General features: G+C 29.0%; 1 protein-coding gene across 6 annotated transcripts in view; it reads right to left on the bottom strand.

The window, feature by feature from the left end:
- Positions 1-14,629, bottom strand: part of LOC148313922 (protein grainyhead-like) — a 416,627-nt gene that overhangs the window by 71,533 nt on the left and 330,465 nt on the right. For all 6 annotated transcript variants that reach the window (XM_088276669.1, XM_088276879.1, XM_088276756.1 and 3 more), the window contains one exon: positions 3,764-3,942. In XM_088276669.1, coding sequence (XP_088132795.1) covers positions 3,764-3,942 — 179 coding nt within the window. The remainder of the gene's footprint in view (positions 1-3,763; positions 3,943-14,629) is intronic.

Here is a 14,629-nt window from a genome sequence, read left to right as displayed (position 1 = left end):
TAAAACCGAACAGTTAATAAAAATGCGATAACCTCACCCGACGTAAGAATATTTTTTTTAAGTAACTTAATTATATGTGATATGTGGTTGAATCCAAAAGCGCGGCAAAACGCGAGTTTGATACAAAGTATCGGTAGCTACCTTTAAATGGTTAGATATGACGGTATTTATAAACAGACTTAAAGATAATATGCTAATGTGTTTATCGTGTAAATACTAATGGGTTTCCGTGACCCCAGACTGGCAGCAGAGGGTTTTGTTAGGAATCGTATCAGTGAAATTAATTTACGTCGGCTCTAAGCTTCTTAGGGTATATTATGAAATTATAAGTAGACCTTATTAACTCAACTTTATCTCTATCGTTATAATGCACCTTCTTATGTTTTATCTCTCAATTTTCATGAAATCATATTACTGACGTACTTAAACTATGAACTATATTCTTAAGATATATTATGAAATTATAAGTAGACCTTTTAAGTCAATTTTATCTCTATCGTTATAATGCACCTCTATATGTTTAATCTCTTAAATTTCATGAAATCAAATTGCTAATGTACTAAAACTATGCACGTCAAAACATCCGAGAGTGAATATTTCTTCGAGGAATAATAATTTAAATAAAACGATAGGTAAATGTCACTTTTTTCATTTTTAAGTCTAAGTTTATAAAATCGATCATGACTCAAGTAAAAAATAATTTAATTTCCTACAAGTTACGTTATACCTAAGTACTATAAAAGCCTTCAATGTCAAAAATAGACTAATTCAATTTGAATTCCAAAACAACATTATGGATAATAATATCAATGAACTGCTCAAACGATCATAAGTGAAAACTAAAATGTTATTTTTAAAAAATGCGAATTAATTTTTTTTAATAGTTTTTACGTTTTTAGTAATTTTTAGGCAATTTAATGTAAATACAGGATTAATAAAATTAAATATAATAAATATTAATTAGACAAATGAAATATACTTTTGTATTGTATGTTACTTAATTATGTATGTTACTTACCATTTTTTGCCATAGTTAAGACATGTAAAATAAATCATTTTGCTGAGAAACATGTTTATAAAAAAATGACAACAATACCTGAATTTTTTTTTGGATTTTTTAAGGGGTGGTTTATTTTGACATTAAAAATTACTAATAGTAAAATAAGGGTAAAGAAAAGTTTTACTTTTATAGTCAAAATATGACATTAATTTTACCACCAGACTTTTTAATTGGAAAAACAATAGCCATTTCAGCAATTAAGTCTTATATACGTACATATTAATTAAGCGATAAGATTTTAAGTCATTAACGAAGTTAAACATATATACATATGTATGTCAAATAATACATTTCAGTTTATCAGTACCCAGTCGCTGTATGTACATTACAATAATTCAAATAGATTACGTTATCAATAAAATTACAGGGCGTTTTCATAAAACAACAGAGCCAGCATAGTGCATTAATATAAAAAATTAAACCATTCAACACATCAAAGATCTGGTTTTGGTCATTTAACACTCGACAATTTATATTTTTCAAATTTTACTTTTGCTCGGTAACTATGACAGTTTATAAAAATCTATTGTAACACATGTTTCGATGCATTCAACATTATGACAATGCTGTAGTTTTCCTATTTATTTGGGAAAACTATACTTTAAAAACGATGAATACTGTTTGTGGATAATGGAATTTTATGATTTTTTCTATTTTTTTATTCTTAATACGTAACATCGTCGTTTATTTGTTGTGATATTAAAAAAGGAAATATTCGTTTAATTACATTCATAAAAAGATTGTAATTTCCTTTGATTTCTTAATTTTTCACGATTTTACGGGAAAATAATAAAGAATTAAGGAAATTAAACCTTGGTTTAAATGGGTCAAATATTAAAATTATGACCCAAAACAATGAAGAAATAATACATAAATATTGACATTTTTGTTTTCTTTATCCCGATTGTACAAAAATGAGCATATTGCATGAACTTGACGAAGCTAAGGGTGTTAATTTAGGGGTCAATTCAGAGCGATAATAAATCACACAGTTGTTGAAAAAACACTTGCATAGGTGTGAAAGGGTGGTGGGAACAAATCTATCATTATAAACTGTAAATATATTTTTTAAATATTCATAATCGTGGGACATAATATGCTTCACACGTCGATGGTGAAAAATAAATCAACTCCACATCTATAATTTTATTTCCTATTCATACATACATTATTGAACTGGTAATTCCGAGAACGCCATAAATACTATGTTGGCATGGTGTTAATTATGGTGTTTTTGTCCATTTCACTCGATTTTTATGTGTTAGTACACTCCGCATTTTTTTAAATAAAAAAAACTGTAGCCGGCTCTGCCCTCAATATGTGAACGATTCTTTAAAGTTTTCTTAATGGTAGATAAGAAGCACATACTTATCAACGGAAAGTAATTAACTTTGTTAAAACAGGAAGCTTCAACACTTCATAATAGGTATATAAACAACCACTAACTTACACCACTTACTTAATATATTGCGTGACATATGGGTATAGCATTCCTTGTCTGATACTCCTCTAGCAAAATTATTACTCATACGTTCCTTACACGAAATTAATAACCTTGATTTTTGTAACAAAGCATCAAATTTCGTATTATCGAATATGTAGCACTTTCAATAAAATACGAAATTAAAAAAATCTTAGCTGTTTGCAAAATATAGGGGTAGTTTTATACCCGTTCAATTGTCACGTGTAAAAGCGATTCGCGAGGGAAATCATACTTGCAGGTGCAAAATTTAACGTGAGAAAATTCTAGAATAAACGCGTTTCAGGATTTTGTAATGAATTCATGGTTTAGACAAAGTTATATTTAAGAACAATCAATGTTGAGTTTAATACACGCGATGGTCGTTGCGTGTAAGTTGGCAGTAATTTGATAATTACTGTCTCTGGGCGCGGTCATTTCACTCCGCAAGGGAGTTTAATGTTTCTACACGTCAGATTTAAATATTTAAATACGCATTATCTTCAAGGACTCTGAACCTCACGCGAAGACATACAGAAATGAAATTCTCTACAATCTTATTTATACTACTGAATTATATAAACCTTTGTTTCACACAAAAGAGTAGTACTCAAATGATATTTTTCAAAGTATACGATCCGATATAATTGTTGAAAATGAATAAAATATACCTAAAAACATTATCATTTTCAGGAAAAAAAGTATTGAAATCAACAAAAAAAAACAATGGGTCTTTTTATCGTTTAAAAAATTCTTTGTACCATGTACATTGTACAAATATTTTATCATCGAGGACGATTTTTTTTGCCATTGGTTATATATTTTTTGTATGTTTAAAGCATTGTTAACTTTGTGGTATGGCAATATAATACTCTCTTTATCATTCATGGTTTTCTCTGTGTAATACCACTTTAACACAATGCTCCAGAATAACCATTCCATCACCTGGACAAATGTATTCTATATTTGACCTGATGATGGAAGGATTATTTATTATGATGTCTACAATTGAAGGTGGAATGCCTATTACGAAACCTGTGGTTATAAAGTAGTGTTAATAAATATTAATAAATAAATAAATGGTATCACACAAATTTAACGATGAATGATGAGGAAAGTGTTAAAATACTTTTATTTCACCAAATATTGCAGTATAAATCTGATCCTGTGAAATGATCAGATAATTGAATTGAAGACATTCGTTCGAATACAAGTCAAAGCAGGTTAATATAAAAAATACTTACAATTTAGGTATTTGTATCTTGTCCGCATCATTTTGCCTTCCAAAGTCGTGCCAGGGTCGAGAGCGACCCGCGGATCCAGGACTCGCCTGCGCCCTGGCCGTTAGTGACCCGCCTTCGAGTCCTCCGGTGACCGAGCCAGGACCTCCGCCTTGTTGGCACAGCTCCGTGTATTCGAACGACTGAAAATGAAGACTGTTATTAGACATGAACTAAATTGATTTCATAAAAATAAATCTCAAACAAGCAAGGAAAAAAACTATATATTGAGTTAAAAAACTATATATTAAAGCATTATATTGAGTTACTAAAATTCATAATAACTTGTTGAAATAACAATTTTAGTATGAAGGGACTGTAATTCATTATTACGGGAAACCAAAAGCCTACGATACCTTATTTTTAACTGTATTTCACTATCTGTACATGAACTTTCGAATGAACTGATTTCATTTCATTCGAACAAAACGTTCGATAAAAAACAAAATTGATCTTTAAGTAAGGTTTTTTGTTATTATATATTATTGTTATTTTTAATATTTTCTACACTTAATTATATTCAGAAGTACGTTCAATATAATATATTTGAATATATTAAAAAATATATATTTGAAAAAAAAATGCATATACTCTTAGGAATAATATAAGGATTTTTTTTGCTTTTGATATTTTCATTAAAATAGATAGTTAACTTAAACAATAGTAAATTAGATACGTCATATTACAAATAAATGCAAAATATATTAAAAAATAGTAAAAAAATTATAATGTGTATTAATATTTCCGTTGTGCAGACTGAGGATAATTGAATAGCAGGGCAAACCCGATCCATATAAGAAATCCTTAAAATTTTCCTAACAAATACAGCGAAAATTTTTGTTTTTTAATTTTTATTATGATTCTAGTTTTGTTATGCTTAAGACACTTTTTAAAAACACCGTCATTTTTATGGTAGCCTCATTTCTGATTTCTTTTTGAATTACAAAAAAAATGATAACATTTTTTTTTTAAATTCAACTTTAAAATATTTTTATTCTAACACATCTATCCGGTCTCTGTTCGGACTACATTCATCAGTTGAGATGAAGTCGGACGTCAGTAGTGTTTGCATTCGTCTGACATTTTTATGGCCCATAACTTGGAGTTGGAAAGCAAATTATTGGTAACTGCGTCTGCGTGCAGAACTCGATTCGCAACTTTTATTGGTGTGTCAATAACAGAACATGACCGGATCAGGTAATAACACGGGTAATATTATAGTTTTATATCACCTACGTATGTCAGAAAAGAAATCAACTTTATGAACGATCTAAGCTTGTATTTTCTAGGATGAGTCCCAAGCACAGGGCCGTATTTTATTAAATTTATGAATCGTATTTATATTTTTGAATTATTTTTTAAATTGAACAGATTTTTTGAGTCAACTCAGATATATTTCATTGTTAAAAAACACATCAAAATTAATATTGTGACAATTGTTTCACTTAGTTAAGGCATTTAAAACGCCATTTTCAAATATTTGTTTAAAAATGCCATAACTAGGCGAAAGAATGGTCATAATTTAAATTTTTTAACAACAAAATACATCTTAGTAGACTCAAAAAATCTGTGTTTGATTTAACAATTAACTCATAAATTAAAATGGAGTTCTACGAATTAAACGCCAAATCAATAAATAAAGCGTATTTATAATTGAAATTAAGCTAACACTTTTTATTATTATTTTGAATGTCTCATTTTCTGCGACATTCTTCAATTTACAATTTTAAAGAAATCAAGAAATGTTTCACAAAAAAAACTTTATATTTTATTTAAAGTTAAATTCGCAGGCACGAAATCTAAAATGAAGTGTGATTTATATTTACACCTACCAATCAGTAATTGCGGCAATGTCCTACATTTTACGAACGTTTTAATAATTGCCAACAAATTAAATAAATGTTTTATTTCTTTACTTATGATTAAAAATCACATGCTGACCCTGGTGAAGCGTACAACTTTCTTCAATGACTGCGGATATCGTAAATATTTCAGGATCGAGCTTTTTCATGGGTGTAGGTGGAGCTTTTTTACTGCACACACTGACCCACGTTCGTGATGTGTTAATTAACTCTGATTGGTCGTATAATGTATAATAATCATTATTTCTTAGTCGGTCTGCATAATTTCCTCCATCATTAGATATTGTGGAGCAATTCATCAATCGGTTGTTTGGTTAATTAGACCAACTCTCCGGATAAAATAAAATAATAAATTCTTTATAATTTTTTCATACATTTAACAACGCAACGGTACCAATCAGTGAGATATAGCTTTTTATAGTTTATGTAACGTATAAGGATTTACGACATAGAATTATAATGCTTTTAAAAATTACCATATACAAGTAATTACTATATTTCTATGTATAAATACATGACCAAGATGAAGTTTGATATTAAAATATATTATATGCGACTTTATTTGTATTTTATTTTAATCATAATATTATATTTGAATTATCATAATTATTCAAAACTAGGTACGTGCAAAATACATTATTAAGCATTTAGCATGTGTAATGTTTAAAAAATCCAAACTAAATACTTCCTGGATATTTTTTTGAAGTATTCAATGGTAACGTTTAGTTTCCGGTCATTTTTTCGGTAATTTTAAATCTGCTTCTTGGGTGCATTTTTTCATTATTTTATTCATTTAGTTTTTTAAAGGGTAAGGGTAGGGATGGTATTAATATGTCACACACCCAGACGTATTGAAAATAAGTATTCTTGAATGCATTATATTTTAGTTTTAAAACTATTTATTTTAAAATTAATATTTAAAAATAAACACTCTTTTCAACGATTAAAAGTGATTGTTCAATCACGTGTTCTGTTAATTTGAGGGAATCTTGCGAATGGTTTGCGAATAATTTCCTTGTTTTTTTGGATTAAGAAGGAAGCAATAAGGCGTTTTAATAATAAAAAATAAACAAAACTGTTCCTACATAATATATGTGTATAAAAACAAAAAAATTAGAAAAAAATAATTAAGGATTCTTTATTAAGTGGTAAAAAACGAAGTGTTTTCTTTAATCATTGTAACATGTCTTACCACAAAGTTAATGCCGAAACAATAAATAAAGGATTCTTTTGTCAATTACAGTTAAAGATTGAAATTGTGCAATAATTTTTCTGAAAAGTGCAATTCAATGCTTTCATCGACTACTGAGGAATAATATAAATTCAACTAAGTGAGCGTCCTTATGTATCCAACAAACATAATTTTTACCAGGGTATAAAATTGAAAAACTTATGTGAAAGTACTACAATGTATTATTAGCATATACTTTAAAAAACGTAATTAATCAAACATATATGTTTTTAAATCATAAAATCCTACTAACAATACAATTTTTAACCAGCTCTATTCGTAAAAATCGTCCCAATAAAACTTTAAATAAAACTATAAAAGTATTTTGGTAAAAATAAAATTGTGTTTAGTGTCTCGTAAAATCAGAAGGACGCTTTGTGTTATAGTGGTGAGGAATATTTTATTTCGAAATTGTAAAATAGGATAACACAATAATATTCCAATAAAATATTAATATATGGTTTAACAGTTTGACTATTAAATTCACAAGCTGAATGTGCGAGGGGAGGTAAAGCGATGTAAAGAAATATAAATGCACCGACGGTAATAAAATAATGATTTATATCAGTTAAAGCTATTTTATATTAATATCACGGTGAATTTTAGTTTTATTTTCAATTTATTATTATTTAGAGCTTGGTTTGAAAAATCAATTGATTTTTCTTTTTTACATACCCAAAATATATTGATTTATTTAAAACATTGAACATGAGTGTTATTTTTATCATATAAAAATATATTGAGAAATATCACCCTAACCAATGTATTCAATGTTTTTAATGTAAAAAAAATATTTACTTCAAACATCTTATTTTTTTGCTTTTCATAAGATTCGTACATCTGGGGTAGCTTTTTCATGCTTGAATACCCCCGGAAATGCAACTCTAAGCTTTTCTCAACGTCCCAACGCTATTCTCGTTTTTGTCTCGTATTTTACCTACTTTTCCTAATGCATTTATATTTTCATAAAACGGTCCTTCATCTGTTATCCATAAAATTCCACTTTTAGATCCAAAAGTAGCTTACAATGATTCATCTTACTTTTATATAATTAACGATTGAATTAACATCGCATCATTACGATATGGAGCACTATGCACCTCTTGGGTACGTAAAGATGCCGGAAGAAAAATGTAGTCTATGTTAAAAGTTAGTTCCAATATGTGTATAGAGCCTGAATAGATATTTGATCAATCGTTTGCAATATTTTTTTGACAGTTACATATTTTAAACATTTTATTAGTTTGACACCTTTTTTAAATTCCTGACCTTCATTATGCAAGAATTTTCATGAATATTTAAAATATTTTTTCTACAATTATTGTTATGGCGAATTTATTATACAATAATATCATGTATATAATAATCTAAGAAAAAAGTTAGGTTTTCCTATTTAAGTTTAAAAGCTCATTATACCGGTCAATTTATATGATTGCACGGCTTAAAAAATAATTATAAAAAAATAATGGAATAACAATAATCGGTTCGAATGAAAAGGCCAAGTGACTAAACTACTAAGGTGACCGAAGGATATAAAAAATCTGCGTGAAAAATCACAAGTTTTTAGGGCGATTTATATTCATATCAGTTTTTTTTGTGGTCTCAAGTATCATGTACATTATATTTTATACAATTTTTTTAATCTACTCGTTTGGAAGCCGAGTTCGTTATTTGTAGGTGCAAATAAATTAACGAGCCGCTTACGTTGGTTTTATTACTTCCCAAATATAATAAACGATGTCAGTAGGTACGTACTTTTTCGATCATTTTGTGACCGGTAAGACATGGGAGGGACGCCATAGAGTATCAAGGACAACGCATGCGCCTTGGTGGCAATTTATTATCTACAAAAAAAGTTTTTAATACGTTCGTGATGAAAAACTATGCGCTTCGCTCGTTTCATTGCTTATATAAGGGTCTTTTATTTATTAAATCTACTTAGATATAAAAAAGCTGCGGCGTAGTTTAATATTTTGAACTCGTGAGATTTGCATATAGTACAAACATATCCATATACTTATATAGTAATGGTTGTGTAACAACAAAAAAAACACATTTTGAATTTCGACAGTAAACGTGTGTTTGAACTTTGAATATAAAAAAATAAAACACTTGTATTATACCATTTTAGACAAAAGTGGTAGGTATTATACAAATGTTTGATTTTTATGTTTAAATGAATATTTTATTCCACAAAGTTAATGTCAATTCAATAAATAATATAATTGTGAATACTTTGATAAAAGTAAGTTAGATTAATTTAATTATTTAAATTCGTTTTCGAATAGGTACTAAGTGATAAACAGGTGTATTCACTCAAATTTAAATATAGTGCAAAAAACCCAATTTTTCAATCATTTTTATTTAAGTCACATTATACGGAAAAGTCAAAAACGACATCAATATAATCATATTGTTCTCAAATTACCAATGAAAAATAATATTGTTTGAAAGCTACCATTTTTTACCCAATATAAATTTGAGTACGTAAATTATAATTGCGTATTTATAATACCATTAAACTAACATTTTGATAAATAAATAAATTAGCAAAAATCGTAAAAAAAGAGTTGAATATTCTGTAGTAATAATCAATAATAATAGTATGTAGTGGCACCCGAGCTTCTACGCATTGCCGCAAGATGGTGCTAGTGTTAACGTTTTTCACCTACCGTAACCGTGAGGGTCATGAGTCGGAAATAAAGCATTTTTGATAAGTAATAGATACTTATGTACGATATTTAGCGCCATGGTGAAAAAGGAAGTCGTTAATACAATTTTTGTAAAAAAATAATTAATTTTTATAAATGTGGAAGGAGATTACACCGAATAAATTAAATCGATAAAATGTGTAAACCGACCTACTAATTAGCTCTTTTCTATTTATTTCACACGGGTACCCATAAAATGTCAGTTTGGCATAGTTTTTACGAAAATTGCCATATAATAATATTATTAAATTCAAATCTTTCGATTCGTGTTACTTACATATTATATGTATTGTGGTTTTAATTAGATATTAACAATTTTAATGATGATTTAATTTTTACCAATAAACAAGCTTCCGAAAAATACACTTTCTTTACACAAAAAAACCGAGGCCTATATGTAACTTAGAGGCTGGTTAACAGCTGGGAAATAAAGGATTAGGAAGAAAAATATGAAATAAATATCACAAAACCCAGATCCACTGAACACAGAATCTTTCAATGGCAGTTGGCGGGAATCGAACCCGTGACGTCATTATAAACATCACTAAATCGCCATCAATTAATATTATCAAAAAGACTTCCCTGATAGTTAGTCGTACATACCGCTCACTCCTTTCAAAAACGTCATAAATCAAAAAACTTGATTTTTCAGGAGAACGTTTTTAAGTATAAAAATATAATGCAACGTATTAAAAATAAATATCAAGCTTCTCATTGTACTTTTTACTGTGCAACAGATCTTTTTAAGTAAAACCTGGTGGTTTTTTCTCCATTTGAAAAACATTTAGTTTATTTAAAAAAATAAATAAACAATACCTTTTCTTCAAAATGCAAAAACAACATTTTGCCCTTTGGCGGGTAAATATTAAATTAAAAATATGCCGCTTTTGCTGGGATATAGAAGATTTTCTGGGCACTCCGAAAACATGCACAACTGAAAATTGACGAATTTTGATTTATGACGTTCTTGAAAGGAGTGAGCGATATGATATATAGGTACTTTGTATATTGTATTCTTTGTCCATTTAAGTAAATGTTTCTCTTGAAAGGTAAGGTGTGCAAATTGCAAATACATGTAACATTGAAGTATAAAGTGTTAATAGATGTAGCATTGGAGTTGTACGCGGAATATAAATATGTGTACAGTCGTTACTATATCTAGTATCTAAGCAAAATGTACGGACAAGCTACAGGAGGCGGTTGCAAACTTCTATACAAGATTCGTTTCCAGATAATACAATTAATAACGCTGGTAACAGATCGATATACAATGTACAGCTAAGTCCCTTAAAATTACATTCAAGAAAGGTATCTCAAAATCTATACAACTCCGTTAGAAAATGAAGTTTTTTTTAATGTATTTGTGGTTTAAACCAAAGCATAGGATAAAGCCTCTTATTTTTTAATGTTTTTCAAATAAAAATTCTTGAGTATTTAAATCATATTTTTTAAATCATATTTTCATATGGTGTACGGAGTGCGTGGAAGTTTTTGGTAGGGGAAGGGTAATTAACTATGAGTATTTCAATGTTTTAGAATTTAGTACGTAAACCCTGATGATGACAAGGTACTTGTCGAAACCGGTTGGATAAAGTGTACCAATAAAAAAGTGGTTGATACAAAGCTGTTTTATTTTATAAAGTTTAAAAGCTCTTAAATTATATTCTGAAATTTTGTGATATCCTAATCATAGATTATGAATGAAACATCTGTTTTTTTTATCACTTAAGTATTATAATTTTACGACTAGTTTCGGAAACTATACCAGGTAGATGCCTCCATCTACGATTTTGAATATACACTAATAATAATAATAATAAAACCCTTATCCGCACACCAATGGTGCGTAGGGCACTGCGTCATATAAACGCAGTGTTATCTTGATCGTTTACATATGAAGGAAAGGTGATCAGCCCTCCGCTTCAGGCACCAGTCCAGGGTAGTATTGAATAAATATTACAGTGAAAAAATCACTAATATTTATTTTACCCCCCTTGGGAATCGAACCCGGGACCTCTAGAACGGTAGCCGAGCGTGCTGACCATTACACTACGGAGGCGGACAAATGATTATACACTAGTGTTTTATTTTCAATTTAATCATATCTTGCCGCAAAGTGAATGCCGAAACAATAAATAATATGTAATCATAGTTTTAGAAGACTATACGATTGATCAAACTCTATATTAATTGTTGATCAACATTTTAATTGGTTGGATACTGCAAAGAATAAAGCCTGACGTTTATGAATAACATAAATTCGTAATAACGCGATATAAAACAGTAGTTCATAAAGAAGCTATGTGATGATATTTGAATATTTCAAGGATTCGCCATTTTGCCTCAATATTGTTTTGTTTTTGTTTTTCATTCTTATTTAAAAATATACCCACGATTCTGAAATCAGAAGCATCAATATAAAAAGCTAACTTAAAATGAACTTATTTGAGATAAATCTTTGTATGCTAGTGTTATAATTTTATTCTTTTTGTATAGATTGCAAAACACATATTATATCGAGCAAGAATCTGAACCTTGAAAAGTCTCCTCTACAAGCAGTCAATACTATGTTATTTCTATAATTCATCACACGCCACGTGTTGAAACCCAAGACGTGCCGGTATGAATTAGAAAAAAGAAACATTACATAAAAAGTGATCGTATTTTATAGAGATAAACATTTATTAAAATACAATCCTGTTTTTGTACCGAGTATTTTCGTATATGCAATTTAAATACTAAAAATATACTGTGTTACCAAATGGATAAAAATTATATATTGGTTCAAGGTATGGTATGTGATAGTATGTACCATTTAAAAATATACATGTTGTTTCTGGGTGCCAATTTGGTATGCACATTTATCGACCCCTCTTACGTATGTAACCCATTCTTAAGTCAAAAACTATTTAAACATGATAAAAGTTTGAAAAAAAATATCCGGAATACTCGGTCTAAGTTATCCGGGTTTTGTACAAAAAAATTGTCTTTCATTTTTTTTGGTTGCAACTAAATACATAGAATATTATTTTAATTTTGAATAGTCGATTTCTAGCGAGTAGGGAGGGGCAGTCGATATATTCACGCATCCCAATTTCGATGTCTTTTTGATATTAAAAAATACAAAAATTACAATATTATTAATCCTAGACTTTTGCGTACGCATTAATTTTTTCTACATTTCAGGAATAAAATAATTTTTCGTATTCTTTTCAGCAAAATTATTACAAATAAAAATCATAAATCATACAAACGAAAACCTGGAATCACAAAAATAATTCAATAGATTTTAAACGTAAATCTGTTTTGTTATCTAATTAGTTTTTGTCAACAACCATGATACTGGTCAAAATGGTGTTCATTTGACATAATTTAAAAGTTGGTACATAAGGAAAATGTTATCAAATTGAAACCTTTTTCCGGGTTTTCACAATTCGTGAAATAATAATAATATTTTCTTTAAAAAAAACTCATTTTGAGAAAATTTTATGGGAAATGTCCTCGAAATGCGATATAATTATAACTTGATTATACCATAATTTGGTGGCGATTTATATAAAACTGTATAAAAAAAACATAGAAATTAATATATTTAATGCTTCGTTTTATAATTATTATGCGTGTATATGGAAAAACAGAAATAAATAAAGAAGACTGTAATCATTTAGAGAGAAAAATACACCAGTTCATTCAATTACCAAGAAAAAATAGTCTAAATAATATTAGATAAACATAAGTAAATAATGAACAATTATTTATTACGATAGTTGAGTTAACGTAAACGTAACCTAAAGCTCACGTTACTTGCCACAAAATGTTGTACCTACTTCATAAAATTAATTACACAGTGTACAATTTCTGATTTTGTAAAATAATATATTAATTCACTTTGACGTTCACATTTGGCATTTAAAAAAAATATACGGTTATCGATCTTTTCAATTATTTCACATTGATGATACAATCACTTTCAAAAGACCTTTTTAGATATTTATTAATGTTATGATTGAGTGAGTATGCCTACGTGTGATGTAATGTATTAGTAAAAGTTATTTTATTAATGAAGGAAATATGTGCATGAAATTTAAAATAATAATTATGTTTTGAGTTACGGGAATGTGATACGATTGATATTCTTAAATTTAAAAAAACTTCTTACTCTAAATTAGATGACTGATATAAATATAAACGAATTTGTAAAGAATCTGTCACAATCACGATTGTTCGTCTTGATGTTTGAAAATGAACAATACGTTTTTGGTAGCATTGAATGTCAATTTAAAAAAAAGTTATGTCACGAGTACGTGTGGGTATTGATCTAATATTATTTAAAATATATGTGTGTTCGTGTATGTCTGTTCTGTCCGTCTATGTGTCCGTGATTCATGCTAATCCCACGAGCATCGGGTCCTATAAATCCGCCTTTTGTCTTTCCCTTTAAAAATGAGAGGCGTCGTATGATAAAACTCCTTTAATCTGCGTTCCCCAAACCCACCCAGATGCACTATCCCACACCTGGGTACGAACCGATGTGCGCGAATCGTAAAATAGCCGAGCCGGGGATCGAACCCCCGCACGTCACCAAGGCCATTGATACAATTGATGCACGTATAAATCTCCGTCCCACGACTTCAAAGAACACGAAAATCGGAAATAAGAAAACACGGTTGCGATTTCTGGACGTGTTGTGAGGGGGAGGCTTTATAATTCATCACCGCTTAATAATACAAAGTGTTAACAGCAAAAGAACACCCACGCCGGTGTATTTTCACTCTAAAATAATATGTCTGCTGCCTACTTTAGATTGATTGCAATTATTATCAGTATTTAAATAATTTTCTTTACATTTCACGCAATATCAATATTATATTACCACTATTAAAAGTGTCTTAACTTGATATGAAACATCTATGGTTATTTTTATGAAAGATGATGGAAGTCTGAGCATCCCAGGGTTTACGATCTGGTCACTTGGTGGCACCATAGTCAGCCAAACTTCCAAAGTCATAAGCCCTGTGATCCTCAG

This window comes from Brachycentrus maculatus, unplaced genomic scaffold (assembly GCF_059751285.1).
Source record: "Brachycentrus maculatus isolate JH-2025_06_01 unplaced genomic scaffold, ASM5975128v1 h1tg000004l, whole genome shotgun sequence".
In the NCBI taxonomy this organism is placed as follows: Eukaryota; Metazoa; Arthropoda; class Insecta; order Trichoptera; family Brachycentridae; genus Brachycentrus; species Brachycentrus maculatus.
The sequence above is the reverse complement of the archived record's forward strand: the minus strand, read 5'-3'. Positions and strand labels throughout refer to the sequence as shown.